Genomic DNA, 20,243 nt, shown 5'->3' with positions numbered 1-20,243 from the left:
ATCCCCACGTGTTTGTCTGTGCCCTCGCCTGTGCCTCAACTGCCCAAATCTGTCCGTCTTCCCAATCGGGTCTGCTCATCACGCTTAGTGCATGGCATTCTGGGCCTGGCTGGTTGTGGCCACGGTTCAGCCTAGGGCTTGACTGGCCTTGGGTCAGGGCTGTCGCTCGCCCTGTCCACTGTGTAGCTGGGATGTCAGAAGAAGGAACAGAAGAGAAGGAGGTGATGTCCCTCGGGAAGGATCATGTGTGCGGCTGGCCCCAGGATTGCCTGTCCTGGATAAACCCCCATGAGAAAACCTGGTTCTTGCTCTGCTAAGCCTGGCTGGCAGGTTCAAGCCATAGGGCTGCAGGAGGGTGTTGTGTTTTGTTTTGTTTTGTTTTAATTTATTATTTTTGAGAGAGAGAGAGAGAGAGAGAGAGAGCACAGTGGGAGAGGGGCAGAGAGAATCCCAAGCAGACTCTGTGCAGACATGGGGCTCGATCCCACGAACCGTGAGATCATGACCTGAGCTGACATCCAGAGTCGGACGCTCAACCGACTGAGCCACCGAGGCGCCCCCGGGTACCTTTGTCAAAACTGAGAAATTGACGTTGATCGGTGCAACACGATTAACTACGCTGGAAGCTTTATATTTAGATTTTGTGAGTTTCTCCACTAATGTTTTTTTAGGTTCTGGAATCCAATCTAGGATACGACGTTGCGCATAGCGCTCATTTGTTTTTCTTTTTTTTATATATATTATTTTTTTCTTTTTAAGAGACAGAGTGCAAGTGGGGAAGGGGCAGAGAGAGAGAGGGAGACACAGAATCCGAAGCAGGCTCCAGGCTCTGAGCTGTCAGCACAGAGCCCGATGCGGGGCTCGAACCCACCAGCTGTGAGATCATGACCTGAGCCGAAGTCAGACGCCCAACCGACTGAGCCACCCAGGCGCCCCGATTTGTTTTTATTTTCATTCGTATTCCTGCTCATTTGTCTTCTTGTTAATAAATACTACAGTGAACGCCATGATCCCATCACCATCCATCCAAGAATTAGAACAGCACCAATAATGTGCCCCCCGCCCCAGTGCTCTCCCTCATCCTGCCTTCCTCTCTCCCCAGAACAAATACAGCTGTCCCCCCTTATCTGCGGTTTCATTTTCCACGGTTTTGGCCACCCACGGTCAACTGCGGTCCAGAAACAGATGACTCTCCTGATATATCGTCAGAAACTCAATAGTAGCCTAACGCTACATCACAACACCTACATCGCTCACCTTGCCTCCTCTCCCCACGTAGGCATTTTATCATCGCAGGAAGGGGGAGTACAGTACCCTAAGATGGTTTGAGAGACCACGTTCCCGTAACTTCTACGACAGTATATTGTTCCCGTTCTATTTTATCATTATTGTGCATCTCTTACTATGCCTGATTGATAAATTAAGCTTCATCATAGGTATGTGTGCAGAGGGAGAAACCTCCAGTATACAAGGTTCGGTACTATCCACGGCTGCAGGCATGCCCTGGGGGTCTTGGAACCCCCAAGGATTGGGCGGGGGAACCACTGTATGCAGTCACACCTTGTTTTACCGCACTTTGCAGAAACTCTCTGTTTTGCACCTTGACGGTCTGGGGCAGGTCTGTGTCAGGCGAGTTGGTCGGCGCCCTCTTTCCAGTGGCATTTGCTCACATTTTGGTCATTCTTGTGATATTTCAGACGTTTTCTTTATCACATTTGTTGTGGTGATCTGTGATCAGTGATCACGCTTTGCTGAAAGCTCAGAGGACGGCTAGCGTTTTTTTAGCAGTAACATGTTTTTGAGGCACCTGGCGGGCTCTGTTGGTGGAGCGTGCAGCTCTTGATCTTGGGGTTGCGAGTTCAAGCCCCACGTCGGGTGTGGGGATTCCTTAAAAAAAAAAAAAAAAGAGCAGCTCTTTTTGCCCACGAGTCCTGTCCCTGTGCTTTAATAAAACCACCCTTTTTGCACTGAAAACAAAGGGGGACTAGAGAACAATAAAGTATGTTTTTAAACTTATTTAGAAAATCTTTTTAATGTTTATTTATTTTTGAGAGAGGGAGAGCGTGAGCAGGGGAGGGGCGGAGAGAGGTGGGGAGACAGAGAATCCAAAACAGGCTCCATGGGGCGCCTGGGTGACTCCCTCGGTTAAGCATCCGACTTCGGCTCAGGTGGTGATCTTCGTGGCTTACGGTTTGAGCCCCGCGTCGGGCTCTGTGCTGACAGCTCAGAGCCTGGAGCCTGCTTTGGATACTGTGTCTCCCTCCCTCTCTGTCCCTCCCCTGCTTACGCTCTGTCTCTCTTTCTCTCTCTCTCAAAAATAAATAAACATTGAAAAAGAAATTTTTAATAAAAGTATAAAAAAGCAGGCTCCACGCCATCAGTGCAAAGCCCAACGCAGAGCTCGAACCCACGAACCGTGAGATCATGACCTGAGCCGAAGTCGGATGCTCAACCGGACTGAGCCACCCAGGAGCCCCTAAAGTATTTTTTAATTAAGGTGTGTCCATTGTTTTTTTTAGACCCAATGCTATTGCACACTTCATAGACTACAGTATAAGTGTAAACATAAGGTTTATATGCACTAGGAAACCAAAAATTTCATTTGACTTGTTCGATTGCAGTGGTCTGGAACAGAACCCGCAGTATCTCCGGGCTGCACCTGTATTTGTCATTCTCTTGTTATTTCCTCTAAAATTTGAAAAATGCAGGGAAAAAAAGAAAGAATAGCGTAATGACTATATTATAATAGTATATCCTTTTTCTGGATTCATTATGTCTCAACACTTTGCCATGTTTCCTTCCCTTCCTCCCTCCCTACCCTCCCCCAAGAGACCCTGCCCCAATTATATCTGTCTCTGTCTCCACTCGAAGTGAGTTGCAGACATCTTGACTCTTTCATGCCTAAATATTTCAGCACATCCCTCCCACATCTCAGAACGGTGGTGTTCTTTTACACATTCACCACGCTGTGATAACACTTAGGAAATGTAATAACTCCCTATTATTTCCTATACCGTCCGTATTCAAATTCCCCAAAAATATCTATTCTTCTCCCCCATGATAGTTATCGCTCACAAGTCGACTTTTTTTTTTTTTATAATTTGTTTTATGTTTGTTTATTTTTGAGAGAGACACAGAGTACGAGTGGGGAAGGGACAGAGAGAGAGAGAGAGAGAGAGAGAGAGAGACACAGAATCCGAAGCAGGCTGCAGGCTCCAAGCTGTCAGCACAGAACCCCAGGCGGGGCTTGAACTCACGGACTGTGAGATCATGACCTGAGCCGAAGTCGGACGCGTGACCGACGGAGCCACCCGGGCGCCCCCCAAGGCGACTTCTTAAATGGCTTCGTTGTGTGCAGTGTTTGCTTAAACCAAAAGTGTTTCATCTTTGCTTGCTTTTCCCTTTTATAAGCGAGGTTCGTCCTCATGTATCAAGTCTGGACTCGCTCTTTTCACTTGACCTTATGTAACATGACCCTGAAATGTGACGCTGCGCTGGTTTGTTCTCACTGCTCCATGGGTTTCCATCCGCTCTGCTGTCCTAGGCCATTTGGGCTGCTTCCGTGGTTTTCCTGTTAAGAAGAGTGCCATTAGCGAGCGCTCTTGAACGCGCTTCCTTTCGCACACGTAAAAAGTTTCTCTTGGGTGTGTGAAATCAGGCGCCTGATCTCCCCCGGGCCCCTGAGCAGGGGACGTGGAGGGCAGCTGTCCTGCCAAGGTGGGGCCACCCGTGGCTGTCTGCCCTCTGTTCTTTTGAGAGTCTGCCTTGTGCCTGGATCGCCCCGGCCCAGGCCTGGCAGAGAGGGGGGGGGCCCGTGGAAGGGCTAGGAGAAGGGAGAGGAGAAATCGTTCTCCCTCCCTCCCCACCTTGCGTCCTGCCGACCCGTCGCCTTTGCCCCCTTGGGATCACGATTGTCAGTTCACAGTCACCAGTCTGGCTGCAGACCTCAAACTAGTGGAGAGAGGACACAGCTGTTGAGGGTTCTCGTACTTTGCCCCCGAGCCGAGCCGACTGCTTTGGAATTGTGTACGTAGCGTGGCTGTGATTTAATAAGCTTGGTTGCTTTCTTCCCTCGGGCAAAATTCAGTTAATCCTCAGGCTAACAGACGGCAGATTAGACACGACCAGATGACAGCTCCTGGGGCAGACAGGAGGGAGAGAGAGACCAGTAAGCTGGAATGAGCAGGAAGAGGGGGCAGAAATGCCCACAGGGCCGGCCTGTCCGTAAGGGATGTCACCGCCCAGGGGATGGGGTGGGGGGTACGGGTGACCGCTGCTGGGCAGGTGCAACGGATCCCCAGGGTGACCCCTCCTCCTCCCCACTCCGCCCCCGCCCCCGCCCTGTGTACTTGATGCATTTTATTTATTTATTTTTTTTCCACGTTTATTTATTTTTGGGACAGAGAGAGACAGAGCATGAACGGGGGAGGGGCAGAGAGAGAGGGAGACACAGAATCGGAAACAGGCTCCAGGCTCCGAGCCATCAGCCCAGAGCCCGACGCGGGGCTCGAACTCACGGACCGCGAGATCGTGACCTGGCTGAAGTCGGACGCTTAACCGACTGCGCCACCCAGGCGCCCCGATTGATGCATTTTAGAAAATGGCTTGTCCCCGAGAGGTACAACCAAGCCAGGGGACTTGAGAGAATAAGCATCCATCATCTGGAAGAATCTCTCATGTAAAGTTTAATTCCCTGAGACTGCAGGATAATTGAAACATTGATCTACTAATAACGTCAGCCACAACCTGACTCTGATGACGCGAGGCCTTAAACGTTTTTATATGTGGTATCACTGGATCCTCCGGGCCGGCCCGGATTCCCAGCTGAGGGATGTGGAAACAGGCCCAGAGAGGTTGAATGACTTTCCAATCACATCACATTAGCGGTAGAATCAAGATTGCTTCGGGGCGCCTGGGTGGCGCAGTCGGTTAAGCGTCCGACTTCAGCCAGGTCACGATCTCGCGGTCCGTGAGTTCAAGCCCCGCGTCGGGCTCTGGGCTGATGGCTCGGAGCCTGGAGCCTGTTTCCGATTCTGTGTCTCCCTCTCTCTCTGCCCCTCCCCCGTTCATGCTCTGTCTCTCTCTGTCCCAAAAATAAATAAAAAACGTTGAAAAAAAACCTGCTGAGCCAGGGACCGCCCCCCCCCCCCAAAACCGCCTCCATCACTGGCCCTGGGGGCCCCCTTCCTCCCCACTTCATACAGACATTCAAGCAGGTATATATTTTTTTAATGTCTGTTTGTTTATTTGGGGGGCAGAGAGAGAGGGAGACAGAGAATCCCAAGCAGGCTCCGCACTGTCAGCGCAGAGCCCGATGCGGGGCCAGAACTCACGAACCGTGGCGCTTAACAGACGGAGCCACCCAGGTGCGTTGAGGGCACACACACGCCACGTTGAGCCCTACCTGTGACCTCTCCACATGGAGAACATTCTACCATATTAGCAACCATCGGTGTCTTTTATAGCCAGCCTGGGTTCAGGGGAGCTCGGGCAGGTCCCCCCCAGAATAGCTCTGCTGACTCAGGCTTCAGGGCAGTAACACTAGCCCGTGGGCCGTGCCGGGCACGGGCATAATGTCCCACTTGGTCCTCAGGGCAGTTGCACTCGGTTTCCCCTGTTGTGGTAGCGACCCAAAGTCCAGCGGTTCGGAGAAGTGTTCAAGGTCATGAGCTGATACCAAAGGCAGGATTTGAACCCAAGCAGTCAGGTATCAGAGTCAACCACGAACTCCTGGCCTCAGGGCTGCCCTTCAGGCTCCAGAAGACCACTGGGTTTAGGGGCGCCTGGGTGGCTCCGTCGGTTAAGCGTCCGACTTCAGCTCAGGTCATGATCTCGCGGTCCGTGAGTTCGAGCCCCGCGTCGGGCTCTGTGCTGACGGCTCAGAGCCTGGAGCCTGTTTCAGATTCCGTGTCTCCCTCTCTCTCTGACCCTCCCCCATTCATGCTCTGTCTCTCTCTGTCACAAAAATAAATAAACGTTAAAAAAAAAAAAAAGACCACTGGGTTTATGGCCGGGGCCCCACAGGGCCCCCAGTGGTTGTATTCTCCACCCCACCCTGTGTTCTCTGAGGCAGTTTCCTGGTCTTTGTTTTGCCCACAAGCAGACCAGACTGGGAGTGACAGCTCCCCTGGGGCCTGTGGTGCCCCAGCCAAGGCTAACTGGGGCAGCTGTCCCCACGGCAGTGCTTGGGGCAGTCCCTGGTGACCAGCAGGCCTGGCCTCGCCCTCTCCGGAGGGTGAATGTAGGGTGGTGGTGGCAGAAGCCTGGCTGTGTCGGGACGCCGTCTCATGACCTGCCCGCAGCCTACCCAGAGAGCCGCTTGGCTGGGCCATGCAGGCCGGCTCTCCCCCTGTGGTTGGCCTGGGCGGTCCCACCTCCTGTTTTTTCTGAGCACCCAGAGGGGCAGGGACCTCTCCCCTCCAGGCCCCACCAGAACCCACCCTCGCCTGTTTCATTCAGATATGTATCCTTTAAGAAAAATGGAGCTCCCTTCCTCCAAATTAAATGAAAACAAAAAATTATTTTTTTTGTCGTAGGCTCCGTGCCCAGGTTGGGTCTTGAACTCACAACCCTGAGATCAAGACCTGAGCCGAGATCAAGAGTCAGGTGCTCAACCGACCGAGCCATCCAGACACCCCCCCCCCCAAAAAAAATTTTTTTTTAATTAAAAAAATTAAAAAACAAATTTTTTTTTAATTAAAAAAAAGAAAAAGAAAAAACAGGGGCACCTGGGTGGCTCAGTCGGTTAAGTGCCAGGCTTCAGCTCAGGTCCTGATCTCTTGGTTTGAGGGTTCAAGCCCCGCGTTGGGCTCTGGCGGTGCGGAGTTGGCTTCACATCCTCTGTCTCCCTCTCTCCGCCCCCCTCAACAGAAAATAAACCATTTAAAGTAATAAGTTAATATAAATTGTAATCAATAATATATTAATGACAAGTTGCAATTAAAATAATAAAAACAAAGAGGTGGGAGAAGCCAAGAGGCATCCTTTCTGAGGCCTGGCGCCGAGCTGAGAATCGGGCCTGGCGGTCTGTCCACGTGGGATGTGCTGGTTACACGGCAGGAGCTGGTGTCCCCGCCACGCTCCAGAGGTGTCCGGGACACTTCCCGGTGCCACCAGCGCCCCTCAGATGGCCCAGGTCTCGCTTTTCTGTCATGTCACTGGTCCCACCATTTCCGGCTTCCGCCCGGGACCCGAGTGTGCTGCCTCTTGGCTGACCCCTGGTGTCACTCCTCCCTGTTACCTACAGCCTGGTTTCCCCGTGCTCTCCCTGCCCAGACCAGGCAGGGTTCACACACTCATGTGCGTTGAGCACTCACGGGAAGCCCGGGGGCGTCACACACCGTCCACGTGAGGCTGCATCCCAGGGGGCCTTGGGAGGTGCGGCGGTCACCTCCTCTGGGAAGCCCGCCCTGATCTCAGCTGGGTTAGGATTCCCCTGTGTGCTCCCTCAAGCCCTGCACTGACAGTTGTCAAGGCCAGCGGGTCACCAAGCATCCTTTACCGTCCCCGCCTGGGACCAGGGCTGTTTTCTGTGGTCTGCTAAATGCCCAGGGATGGCACCACATCCAGTGGGGGTTGGTGCTTGTGAAATACTTGTCCAAGACAAATACGGTGTCGAGACTGAGCAGAAACACCGAGAGGGGGGACGTCACGTGACCCCCCCACGTGGCAGGGCTGGCGCGAGTCCAGCTTTGTGGCTTCAGGTTCTGTGTCCTTCCGGGGGCTGGCGTGGCCTCTGCCGGGGTGAGGGCGGTGTGAGTGAGGCTCAGGCCTGTCCTGTGCATGTCTCTCTCCGCCCGCGTAGCCGCTGGAGCCTTGAGGCCAAGGCAGGGTGGGCGAGACACCTGTATGCACCAGAGACGGCCACAGCCACAGTGACCTCAGCTTACTGGGCTCGTCTCCCTTTCGATCCAGCCGGCTTTGTCAAGTGCGGCTGTGTCTGCCCTGCCCTGGGATCCGGATGAGAGTGTGAGCTGATAGGACAGGAGATTCAGAGGCAACACCATCCTCACGGTCAACCCTTCACTTGATCTTAGCCAAAAGGCCGAGAAGCGATGGTCAACCCTTCTTTCTACAGACGGGGAAACAGATTTCAGGGGACCCAGGGCTCTTGGTCAGACAGACACTATTCCTGGCTCTTAGCGGCTCTGTGGTCTTGGGAGGTTACTTAACCTCTCTGAGCCTCTGCGTCCTTAGCGGTGGTGAGGGGTGGCTGTGATCGTGTCCGGGAAAGCTGCCGGCAGAGCATGTGACACCCATTGATGGGAACCCAGGCCGTCCTTCCCTGTCCTGTGCAGAAAACCCTGGCCACCAGAGCAGTCCCTCTGCAGAGATGGGAAGCGTCTGCAGCCTCCCCTCAGGCTCTGGGTGGCCCTTGGGTCACCAGGTTGTCCGCTGAGGACCTGGAGAAGGATCGGGTTGATTCTTGCCAATGTAGGGTCCTGAAGACCGTCTGGAAGAGCCATGTTGGGGGATGTGGGGAGAAGGAGGCTCCGAGGGGGGCTGAGTTCGGTGTCTTGGTGCGACGGATGGGGCCATCACTCCCCGAGAGGGGGACACAGGAGGAGGACGTTATCTGGGAAGCCTGACGTTTGCCGCGTGTCAGGGGCACCCGGGTGGCTGGATGGTCATGGTTGGAGAGGCTTGTGCAGAACTCCGAGACACGGCAGATCCAGAGTGAGGAGCGTGGGCATGACCGGGACCACACGAGGCACAGCCGGCACTCGGGAGGCCCCAGGCGGCAGGTGAAAGAGCCCCGGGAAGAAGGGGCATCGAGCAGTGCCAGGCAGTGCGGGCGGCCCCCACCCCGGGGCGGGGAGGGCGGAGCCAGGCGCACACCAGGCGCCGGTCCTGAGTTGGCCTCCTACGTGCAACTGTGAAATTTTCCAGATGAAAACAGGAGTTGTTTTTCTCCACAAATCCATTCTGTCCGCTCTGCCCCCACGTCTCCCAGGCCCTGGCTCCCTGCCTGCTTCCACTGCACTCCCGCCCCTGGGAGCCCAGCCAGCTCAGAGCACCCTGCCTGGAAACTCCAGCCCCCTCCCCAACCCCAGGACACAAGCCCGAAGGACCCTTCGGGCCCATCCACACCCTCCCCCACGTCCCCCTGCGCAGCCCAGTCCCTGTCTTGGGGCTCATCTGACCCGCTGCTCCTTTGGACCAAGGACAGGGTCGAGGGGAGCCGAGGGTCCAACAGCAGGTGCCCATGGTGCCCATGAAGGGCCGCCAGACAACGAGGCCAGGAACGGGCTGCCTTATACTAAACTCGGTGGGCGGGGCCTGGCAGGGCAGCCTGGCGGCAGGGGAGGGTGCGGGTGTCGCACAGGAGCCCGTCCAGGGGGCGTCCTTGCCGACCTTCACACCCCAACGTCTTCCTCTTGTAGATGAAGATGACGCCAACAGACTAGGGGAGAAGGTGATCCTCCGCGAGCAGGTGAAGGAGCTCTTCAATGAGAAATACGGTCAGTGCGTCAGGAGCGGGGCCCGCGGGGCAGGGTCTGTGGGGCCCGCCTCCCCTGGCAGCCCCTCCTCCCTCTACGGCCAGCCTGGCCCCCAGTGACCCCCAGCTGGCCTGCCTGCTCCCTGGGGACAGAGCCGCCCTGCCCACGACTGCCGGGAGCCGACCCCTCCACTCCCCCGACTGAGGAAGGGGAAAGAACAGGGCGGTGACCGCGGTTAGCATTTCCGCCGCTTTAGGGCCGGGCTGTGCGGCAGAGACGCGGTTCGCGCATCTGCCCAGCACACAGTTAGCGTGAGGACTCCGGGGAAGGAGGTCCCATCCCTGCCAGCCTGGGGCTCAGAATCTGTGCAGGGAGGTGGACGCGGAATAGGTAAAGGCCACGAGATGCTAGGCCCTGTGCTGATGGCATCCGGGCGCCAGGGCGGAGCCCAAGATGGGACAATTAACAATACGGTCACCTATGGCCTGGCTGGCTCAGCCGGTGCCGCCTGCGACTCTTGATCTTGGGATTGTAGGTTCAAGCCCCACGTTGGGTGTAGGGAGTACTTAGAAATAAAATCTTAAAAATCAAGTCAAATAGAGTTTTAGTAATAATAACTCTAAGGTTATAAGTGAGCCTCTCTCGATCACTAAGTGCCACGCTATGCGTGACGTTGTCTTTGTGACGAATTTAGTATTATCTTCACTTTGCACAGGGAGACAGGAATCAAAACAGTGTTTTTAGGTAGAATTTCAGAGAGTGATGAAGGAAAAGACAAAACTGCAGTGGCAGGACGGGGTGGGGGGCAGGCAGGGAAGCCCTCCCCCCCCAAGACTCGAATGTCAGGAGGGGACGCATATTCCAGGAAAAGCTTGCCAGGCGGAGGGGACAGCTGGGTGACCGGGTGAGCAGCTGGGGGGACGGTGGGCAGGCCTAAGAAGGCACGGGGGCTTCATTTCCAGAACGATGAGAAGCGACTCGGCTGGTGGATCTCTATTCACTTGTTATTTTGCAATCAGAATCCAAACACGTATGGGGGTGGGGGAGTGACCCACCACGTCACCCGAAGGCAGCTTCTACGATTGCCAACATTTTACCAATCTTCTTCTGTACACACTTCTGTATTTGAAGTACTTAAAAACAAACTCAAGACACCATGTCATATCCATAAATATTTAAGTGAGGGCTTTGTATTTCTTCTAACATAATAGTAGGGTTCTTTTCTATTCATTTATTTTGCAAGAGAGAGCGAGAGCATGAGCCGGGGAGGGGCAGGGAGAGGGAAAGAGAGAGGATCCCAAGCAGGCTCCGAGCTGTCAGCGCAGAGCCCAACGCCGGGCTCGAACTCACGAACCGTGAGATCATGACCTGGGCCGAAATCAAGAGTCGGTCGCTCAACCAATTGAGCCATCCAGGTGCCCCGAAAGTACATTTTATTGTCACCACTGGGTATTAAACTTTTAGTTTTGCTAAGTGGATTTAAAAAAAAAAAAAAAGCGTATGTATAGATTTATAAACTCCCTAGGACAGTGGTTGGCTGAGCTGGGCCATGCCAGCATCCAGCGCTTTCCCCAGAGGGCTTGGTCCCTAACAGGGGCCCTTGCGCTGACCCGCCGTGTCTTCTAGGTGAGGCTCTGGGCCTGAACCGGCCTGTGCTGGTCCCTTACAAACTGATCCGGGACAGCCCGGATGCCGTGGAGGTCACGGGCCTGCCCGACGACATCCCTTTCCGGAACCCCAACACATACGACATCCACCGGCTGGAGAAGATCCTGAAGGCCCGAGAGCACGTCCGCATGGTTATCATCAACCAGCTCCAGTGAGTGCCCCCAGCGCCCGGGCAGGGTGGGCACAGTGAACAAGGGCCACGAGAGAGGGTACCGCTTGGATCCGGTGGGGAAATTCCCAAAGCAGGCCCAGCCAGGAGACGAGAGACAGACACAGACAGACAGACAGACAGGTGCTTCTCACTTGCACAGAATCCAGGAGACAGGCTAGCTTAACACTCTCATCTTTTTTTTTTTTTTTTTAAGTTTATTTATTTATTTTGAGAGAGAGAGAGAGAGAGAGAGTAGGGAAGTGGCAGAGAGAGAATCCCAAGCTGGCTCCGTGCATGCTGTCAGCACAGAGCCCGATGTGGGACTCGATCTCACAAACCGTGGAATCATGACCTGGGCCGAAACCAAGAGTCGGATGCTTAACCCACGGAGCGCCCCTCCCCCCCCCCCCCCCCCGCCCCGGGCGCCCCAACGCTCTCATCTTAAAGATGAGGAAACTGATACCCAGAGCCAGGAAAGGGCCGGTATAAGTCACGGTGGGTCAGCTGGGCTGCAAACTCAGATATCTTACTCCAGTCAAGGCCGCTGTAACACAAGACTACAGACCAGGGAGCTTATAAACAACAGACATTTACTTCTTACAGTTCCGGAGGCTGGGAAGTCCAGGATCAAGGTGGTGGCAGATTCAGGGTCTGGGGAGGACCCACTTCCTAGTTTCTAGATAACCATCTCCTCACTGTGTCCTCATACGCGTCCTCACATGCTGGAAGGGGAGAAGGGAGCTCTCTGGGGCCTGTTTTATAAGGCACTGATCCCATTCCTGAGGGCTCCTCCTTCGTGACCTAAGTGCTCCCAAAGGCCCTGCATCCTAATGCCATCACACTGGGGACTAGGTCCCCACATAAGAATTTAGTTCAGGAGGGGGGCGCCTGGGTGGCTCAGTCAGTTGGGCATCCGACCTCAGCTCAGGTCATGATCTCGCAGTTTGGGAGTTCGAGCCCCGCGTCGGGCTCTGTGCTGGCAGCTCGGAGCCTGGAGCCTGCTTCGGGTTCTGTGTCTCCCTCTCTCTCTGCCCCTCCCGTGCTTGCACTCTGTGTCTCTCTCTTTCAAAAATAAACATTAAAAAAATTTTTTTTTATGTTTACAAAAAAAAGACAATTTAGTGGGGGTGGGGGGAGAGGGGGGACACAGACTTCCAGTCTGTAGCTCCGTGTGTCCTAATTCCATCCCTTTCCAAACACACAGCCTCACCATTCATGGGTGTCGGTTTATTTTTAAAAATTTAATGAAATTTGACTTTTTCTGACTATACCATTAATGTTTCTCCATTTCAGTTATTTAGAAAATAATGGTTAGTTAGTACTCCCATCATGCAGAGATAATTACTGTGCATATTTTACCATATGTCCTTATCGTCTCTTTTTATTTTGATTTTTAAGTGTTTTTAAAATTTATAATTTACTTTTGAGAGAGAGAGAGAGAGAGAGAGAGAGCACAAGCAGGGGAGGGACAGAGAGAGAGGGAGACACAGAATCCGAAGCAGGCTGCAGGCTCCCAGGTGTCAGCACAGAGCCGGACACGGGGCTCGAACCCATGAACCGCGAGACCATGACCTGAGCCGAAGTCGGACACTTAACTGACTGAGCCACCCAGGTGTCCCCTTATAGTCTCTTTTTTAAAATACACTCATTGACTAGAATATTTCTAGGGGTGCCTGGCTGGCTCAGTCAGTGGAGCATGTGACTCTTGATCTTGGGGTCATGAGTTTGAGCCCCATGTTGGGGGTAGAGATTATTTATTTTTTTTAATTTTTTTTTTCAACGTTTATTTATTTTTGGGACAGAGAGAGACAGAGCATGAACGGGGGAGGGGCAGAGAGAGAGGGAGACACAGAATCGGAAACAGGCTCCAGGCTCCGAGCCATCAGCCCAGAGCCTGACGCGGGGCTCGAACTCACGGACCGCGAGATCGTGACCTGGCCGAAGTCGGACGCTTAACCGACTGCGCCACCCAGGCGCCCCTGAGATTACTTTAAAAATCAAAACAATTGGGGAGCCTAGGTGGCTCAGTCAGTTAAGTGTCTGACTCCGACCCAGGTCCCGATCTCACAGTTCATGAGATCTCTGTGCTGGCAGCACAGAGCCTGCTTGGGATTCTTTCTCTTTCTTCCTCTCTCTCGGCCCCTCGCATGCTCATTCTCTCTCTCAATCTCTCTCTCTCTCTCTCTCTCTCCCTCAAAATAAGTAAATATTTAAAAAAAAATTTTTTTTAATTCTTAAAAAATGAAAACAAAATAATAATGCTCAAAGTAAGATAATCAATACAGTAAAAATCAAGAGATAAAAAAAAGATACCGTGATGAATATTCACTTAGATAAATCTAGGCACACGTTCCCGATCCCTCGCTCGAGCGTCACCCTCGAATTCTGGACGAGGACACCAGGCGCACGGGGGCGATCGTCTGCCCGCTCTGGCGGGTGCTCGCCATTTTCAGCCGGGTCTTACCCGACTGGCCCTCCAGTGGCGGTGGCAGCGTCTCATGAGAGGGGTCGCCCACCTGCGGGGAGCAGCTGAGAAAGAAGAGCGGAAACCGCATTTTCTAACCGCCACCTCCTGTCTCTCGTCTTTCAGACCTTTTGCAGAAATCTGCAATGACGCCAAGGTGCCAGGTAAGGCAGAGGCCGAGGAGGCCCCCTCTCTGCCCCTCGGGGACCAGAGTCTGCGGGCAGATCTGGTCCAGGTGGCATGCAGTAGGTAGCTGACCACCTACAGAGTGTCGCGCCCCCGCCCAGTATGACCACGGGGAGCCTGAGCCTTCCCCCTGCGGGGCCGGTATCCCCGGAAGGCCCCGGGAGCCTGCAGGTGCCCTCCAGAGGGGGCCCTGCCACAGCGGCGGCTGAGCGGGTCAGAGCCGCTGGAGGCGACGAGGGCAGGCGGGAGCCTGGAGGAGAGGATGTCACATGGGATCACGGAAGCCACCTGGGAGGAGAGGGCCGATGTGTGTGGCCAGCAGGGGGAGGCAGGCCCACGCCAGCCCCGGGCCTGTCTCCCAGAAGCCTGGGGTTCACAGGAAGCTGGGAGACTGTCTGGTGGGATGGTTTCCCCGGGTGACTGGGAGACGTGCTGCTGATTCAGAGCACTCATCTCATCCCAACCGCGTTGTGCAGCTGGGAAACTGAGGCCCAGAGAGGGAAAGGGGCTCGGCAGGGCCACCTGGGGAGTTGGTGGCCACCTCGAGCCTGGTGTCAGGACCATCCATCTGACCCGCAGGCCCCACCCAGGCCTCAGTGGGGCCAGTGACGGGCCCCCATGCTGGCCTGAGACCCGAGGCCCCCACTCCGGGTGGGTCCAGGTCCCCCAGGAACTCCACGGCCTAGGGTGGCACGGCCCGACCAGAAGCCCCCGCCCCCCATCCTGCGCCAGTCACGGGGGCCAGGTGCGGCACTAGATTCGCAGGCAGGGAGGCCGTGAGTTTGGGAGCTGTCCCTAGGTTGAAGGCAGAATGCAGATGGCCCTTCAGAGGCCTCGGGAGGAGAGTCTGGGACACGTGCTCAGAGGGTAGAAGCTATGACCTGCGTCTGCCCTCCCCTGACCTTGGCTGTCTTTACGGTCCTACAGTGACGCTGGGTTGGCCACCGCCCTGGGCCAGCACCTCTGACTTCATTTTCGGGCGGAGCCTTCTACAAAATCGCTTTGCTCGACCCATTCCCAGGGCTCCTTCTGCCCCCAGAGTCTTCTGTTTCCCGGGGTGTCTATTTATGCCATGTCACAGACCCCCCAGCCTCTGGTATTTCTTCACCAGCTGGACAGTCACCTCGTGGGCCCAGCCCGCCCTCATGCTGTGTTATTATGACCCTTCTGGTTTCTACTCAGTGACCTGGCCACTCAGTCAAGCGCCAAGCCCTGCTTGTGTAGCACACGGGGGCACATCCTTTCTCGAAGTCTCATATATTCATACCAGTTTAATTTGGTAGCAACAGAACACCTGCCGAGTCGTGCTTCGTGTCAGGCGGGGTACCAGGCTCTTGCCGACACATGATCTCCTTTGAGGCTCACGTCCCGTTGTTTTCCCCATTTGGCTCAGAGAGGTGAATCAGTTTGCCCGGCGTCACACAGCTAGGAATGGCAGTAACGGAATTTGAATTTACGACCTCTGACTGTAAACCAGAGTCTCTTCCCACGGGGGCGCTGCCTGTCCACTCACGGTACTTGTGGACCGTCCTCTGTCACAGCGTTACCAGGTCAGGGTCATCCCACATCCACAGCTAACAATACCAACGTCGATATGTGTTCTCGGTCGCTAAGTCGTTCTGGGGGCCCGGGCATATTGTCCACGGGAGCCTCCCAGCTACTGTACAGGATCTTACGTTTCACTCACAGGGAAATGGAAGCACAAGGCCGTGGAGTGACTTCCCCCAAGGCCCGAGGCCGAGCCCTTCACCCCAGGAGTTGTGGGGAGGCCAGGCCCCATGGGCTGGACGGTCTGGGAGCAGAAAGAGGGCCGGGGCCTGAACTGAGCCCGCTAGGGACCCCCCCCCCCCCCGGGGGACGAGGCACGCCGGAGAGCCACTGGGCTGTGCGGCCTGGTTAAGGAAGGGGCTGGAGGGATGGGCCTTGGGGCCGGGGGCGGGGGGTGTCTGGGGGCTCTGGAGCCCTGAACGCTGAGAAGGGGGCTTGAAGCACGAAAGCAGAGGCCTCCCCCAGAGGGGCCCGAAGCCGAGTCAGAGCAGCCCTGGCGTCTGGTGTCAGCAACCTTTTTTCCCACCAGCCAAAGACAGCAGCATTCCCAAGCGCAAGAGAAAGCGGGTCTCCGAAGGGAACTCCTTCTCCTCCTCCTCCTCGTCTTCCTCCTCCTCGTCCTCTAACCCAGAGTCCGTGGCGTCTACCAACCAGCTCTCACTCGTGGTAAAGTTGCACAGATCCGGGCCTGACCGCTCTGCTCTTCGGCCCTCGCCCCGCTTTCGGGCAGGGCCGGCTCCTCTGGGACGTGGGTTTGGGGCGCAGGGAAGCACTGGGTCCGAGCGGGGCTCCGCAGCCTCGGGGTGGCAGTCGCGTCTGCCCGATCGACCCACCAGATAGTCCAACCCTGTCACTGGCTGCTCCCGCGTCCCTGCCCTGGGTGGGAAGTCACACCCCCCACTGGGCAGGTGGGCAAGCCGAGCCCCCCCCCCCCCCCCCCCCCCCCTGGAGAGGGGACGGGGGACTCCCCTGGGCGGTGCTAGAACGGGGACCCCCGTGCGGTCGCCAGGTTAATCTCTGCTCACATCGCATGCTCTGGGCCTCACCACAGCCCCGTGAGGTTGTAGGCGTTACCCACAGCGTGTGGAAGAGGAAAACAAGGGGCAGAGGCTGGTTGACTGTGGCCTTACTGCGGTCAAGCCTCATTAGGGACACACACACACTCGAGAGTTCTTTCTGACTTCAAAACACTAGCTCGGAAGTCCTGAGTCCCAGTGGAGAGAATACTGGAACACATTTGGTGATGACTTGGAGATGTCTTTGTCCTTTGACCCTGCTTCCCCCCCCCCTTTTTTTAAGTTTAATTTTTATTTTGAGAGCACAAAGAGGGGGAGGGAGGGAGAGAATCCCAAGCAGGTTCCGCACCGAACAGCACAGAGCCTGACACGGGCCTGGAACCCACAAAACTGTGAGATCACGACCTGAGCCGGAACCAAGAGTCAGACGCTTGACCAACTGAGCCACCCAGGCGCCTATAATCGTGCCTCCCTTTAAACCTGGCAAACCCCAAAGTTCAGGCTGTAGGCTGTACCTTTGTCCCCACCTAGGGGTGCCTCCAGAGGGTCACTGGCTTTTCCCACCTCCAAGAGATGGGACTGGCTCTTTGGCATAAGGCCGGGGAGGGGGTGGAGTTTGTGGGCGTGCTCCCCTTCTCTGAGCGAATCCTCGGTTCCCCCTGGTCCACCGAATAGCCCCTGGCACACGGGTGGGAGCGAGTCAGAAGGCCCCAGCCCAGGCTCCAGGGCCACTGGCAAAATGCATGACCTTGGACGGGTCCCGGCTCCCGTCTGGACCGTCAGGCTGCCTCCAAATGAATCCAGTCGGGAATCCCTTCAGAAAGCAGAGCTAAGTGGTCTGGTGTTCTTTCTGGGTCACCCGGAGTCCTAATTCGGGCCATTTGTCCCCCTCTCTCTAGCAATGGCCAATGTACATGGTGGACTATGCCGGCCTGAACGTGCAGCTCCCGGGACCTCTGAATTATTAGACCTCAGTGCTGAATCAGGACCTCACTCAGAAAGACTAAAGGAAATGTAATTTATGTACAAAGTGTATATTCGGATATGTATCGATGCCTTTTAGTTTTTCCAATGATTTTTACACTATATTCCTGCCACCAAGGCCTTTTTAAATAAGTAAAAAAAAAAAAAAAAGTATTGCCCTTGCTCATAACTTCTGCGTAGTCTCATTTGGAATTAACAGCTGTCACTGAGGCGAGGTCAGGAAACCTGGCTCAGACAGCCTGCCAAGGTCCCCCCTTCCTTTGCCAAAGCAAAGGCGTTGGTGTCCCTGACCGCTGGGCCGTGGTGTCTGGGGACTGACTTCACTCATTTCTCTGCGTGACCTCCAGATGACGTGTCCCGGGAGGCCAAGTGCCAGACTGAGCCCCTGGCCTCGGGGCCACAAGGTGGTAGGGGGCTGCCTGAGCTCCAGGAAGAGGTGAAGTCCAAAGTGTGAACTGTGATCAAGTGTGGAATCTCCGTGGCTGCAGAGAAGGCACCTTGGCAGAGGTGCTCTGGGTTGGACCTGGAGGGGTGGGGTGGCTTTTTGATGGAGCTCAGGGCATTTGAGCAGCAGAGGGATGGGTCACAGCTGTGTCTCGGAAAGGCCACTTTGGTGGCAGGTGGGAAGGTGAAGGAAGGGGTGAGACTGGAGGCAGAAGGGGTGGGGGGTTGAGAGGGCCTGGCCCTGGGCAGCTAATGGGGGAGGCAGGGCGGCCTCCCCTGGCTCCGAATCAAGAACCATCCGTGATGCTGAGACTTAGAGAGCGAGGCTGGGGTTGGCAAGGCAGAGCGGGACACGTGGGGCAGGACGGCGTTCTGGGAGAGCCCCTTGTGCCAAGGGCAGGGGGGCTGTGCCAAGCGAGACCTTGGGTGTTCCAGGAACAAGGTGTGGCTGGAGGTGAGACCAGGGATTCCTGGGGACACTCCCCAGGCAGGGCCCTGCACTCGGAGCCAGACTGAAGGGGGGAATGAGGCAAAGCTGTGCACCCCAGGGCCAGTCTGCATCCCTTTCCTCCCTGGCCTTGTGGAAGTGTGGAAGGCCCTGGGGGCCAGGCCCCGGGAGGCTTGGCTTGGAGGGAGGGGGCAGCCACGGGGCGGGGGAGGTGGGGTAGAAGCTGGGAGACCACCCGGAGGCTCCTGTAGTTGTTCCAAGAAGAGCTGGCCGAGGTTCCAGCCAGGTGGAGAACAACAAGGAGGTCAGCCAACAGGACTTGGAAGTCAATTGGACAGAAGTGCTGGGGCACGAAAGGGTCAGGGTGACCGCAGGGTCTAGCCAAGGGCCAGAGCCAGGCCTTTGACTTGGAGGAACCGAGTCCTGAGTCAGCTAATTACATGATCAAAACAGGCCAGAAGCTTCTGCCAACCCATGGGGTCAGCGAGGTGCCCAGATGGGGAGGGAAGGCCCCGTCCCAGCCTTCCGGACTTGGCTTCCTTCTGGAAAGACGCAAGAAGCCAGAAGCCACAAGGTTGGCAGGCCGTGCCCGCACTGTTCCTCTGGCGGCTGCCGCCACCACTTTGCAGTGTCCCCAGGACCCACCAGAGCGCTCCACTGTCCACCCTCAGATCCCTGCCCCTTTCAAATCTCCAGGATCAGGGCAGGGGCGCCCCCCCCCCCCATATCCACCACCACCCTCGAGGCAGAAACTATGAAATCGAGGATAACCTTGCAGCTGCCACCTTGCCTTCAGACCCCGCTCCTGGGGGCCGTCCTCCCCCATCTAATCCCCTCTCCCCGGATTAGGCGCCGCCGGTGCTTTTCCTGCCCCGCCCCCGCCCCACCCGCACCGAGCGCAAACCTCTCGGCCGGCGGGGCGGTTCGGGCTCTTCCCCTCCCACCCCCTCCCCTGCCTCTCACCCCACCGTCCGTCCCCTTCCTTCTCCACCGGGGCCACCGAGCACGAGCGGCTTCCGCCCGGACACCCGCCTCCCCGGGCGCCCCCGCAGCGCGCCCGGGCCGGCTGGCGCCTCTCGGTCGCCTAGAGACGAGCCGCCGCCCCCGCCCAGACCCGCGGCCACGGCCGGAAGCGGCTCCTGCCCGGCGGGGGGGTGGAGCGCCCGGTGAGGGCCCGGGAACCCCAGCGCTGCGGCCTGCGGGGCCTCCGCCATCTGTCTGCTTCCACTCCCGCTGTGCAGGCGCGTGCACCTAATCGGGTTGTGCAGCAAAACCCCGCGCCTCGGCCCGACCTCACTGCACGAAAGCAGAAGGGGGGACCCCCACCCCCAGGGCAGCCTTTGCACCAAGAGGTGGCCTACGTCGGTTTCACCTCCTGTCTCGGGAGCTCTGCGCTCTGGGCCGCTTGGCCGGCCGGCCGCCCCCTCGCTTTGCCCACGGTGCCCAGTGCCGGCCCAGCCCGGATCCGTTGGGGATGCCTTCCTAGTTCCCACAAGCAGGCCTGCTTCCTGCAGAAGAACCCAGATGCTGTTTATGCAACCTCTCCAGAATCTCAGAGTACTGTACTTTTTAAAGTGATTTGATTCAAAGCACTCATTCTTTAATTAAAGTTCATTTAGCTGCCATCTGTCTGGGTTCAAAATGGCTTCGTGTTTTGCAACTCTAAATGAGGATTGTTATTGGATTTGTAAACACATCCACCAAAAAAAAAAAAAAAATCACAAAACATTTTCAGAAGTAATAAATGAGGAATGTGCAGAAGGAGTGTTACGAGCTGCATCTTAAACGTTCTAATTGCTGGGGAATGTATTCTGGTGGGTACATAATCATTTTATATACAAATCTTTGTACAAAAATCTGGTATCAGTGAAAAGATCAAGATTGTAGAAAATGC

At 55.9% G+C, this 20,243-nt stretch overlaps 1 protein-coding gene and 1 long non-coding RNA gene across 4 annotated transcripts in view; one reads left to right on the top strand and one right to left on the bottom strand.

The window, feature by feature from the left end:
* Nucleotides 1-17,619, top strand: part of GTF2IRD1 (GTF2I repeat domain containing 1) — a 115,238-nt gene extending 97,619 nt beyond the window's left edge. For all 3 annotated transcript variants that reach the window (XM_030301121.1, XM_030301120.1, XM_030301118.1), the window contains 5 exons: nt 9,384-9,461; nt 11,067-11,259; nt 13,850-13,887; nt 15,987-16,123; nt 17,373-17,619. In XM_030301121.1, the coding sequence (XP_030156981.1) occupies nt 9,384-9,461; nt 11,067-11,259; nt 13,850-13,887; nt 15,987-16,123; nt 17,373-17,441 (515 nt within the window). In that variant the 3' untranslated portion in view covers nt 17,442-17,619. The remainder of the gene's footprint in view (nt 1-9,383; nt 9,462-11,066; nt 11,260-13,849; nt 13,888-15,986; nt 16,124-17,372) is intronic.
* Nucleotides 3,889-20,243, bottom strand: part of LOC115504277 — a 61,148-nt gene continuing 44,793 nt past the window's right edge. The window contains exon 4 of the long non-coding RNA XR_003965639.1: nt 3,889-4,138. This is a non-coding gene — a long non-coding RNA (uncharacterized LOC115504277). The remainder of the gene's footprint in view (nt 4,139-20,243) is intronic.

This window comes from Lynx canadensis, chromosome E3 (genome assembly GCF_007474595.2).
Source record: "Lynx canadensis isolate LIC74 chromosome E3, mLynCan4.pri.v2, whole genome shotgun sequence".
Taxonomy (NCBI): domain Eukaryota; kingdom Metazoa; phylum Chordata; class Mammalia; order Carnivora; family Felidae; genus Lynx; species Lynx canadensis.
The sequence above is the reverse complement of the archived record's forward strand: the minus strand, read 5'-3'. Positions and strand labels throughout refer to the sequence as shown.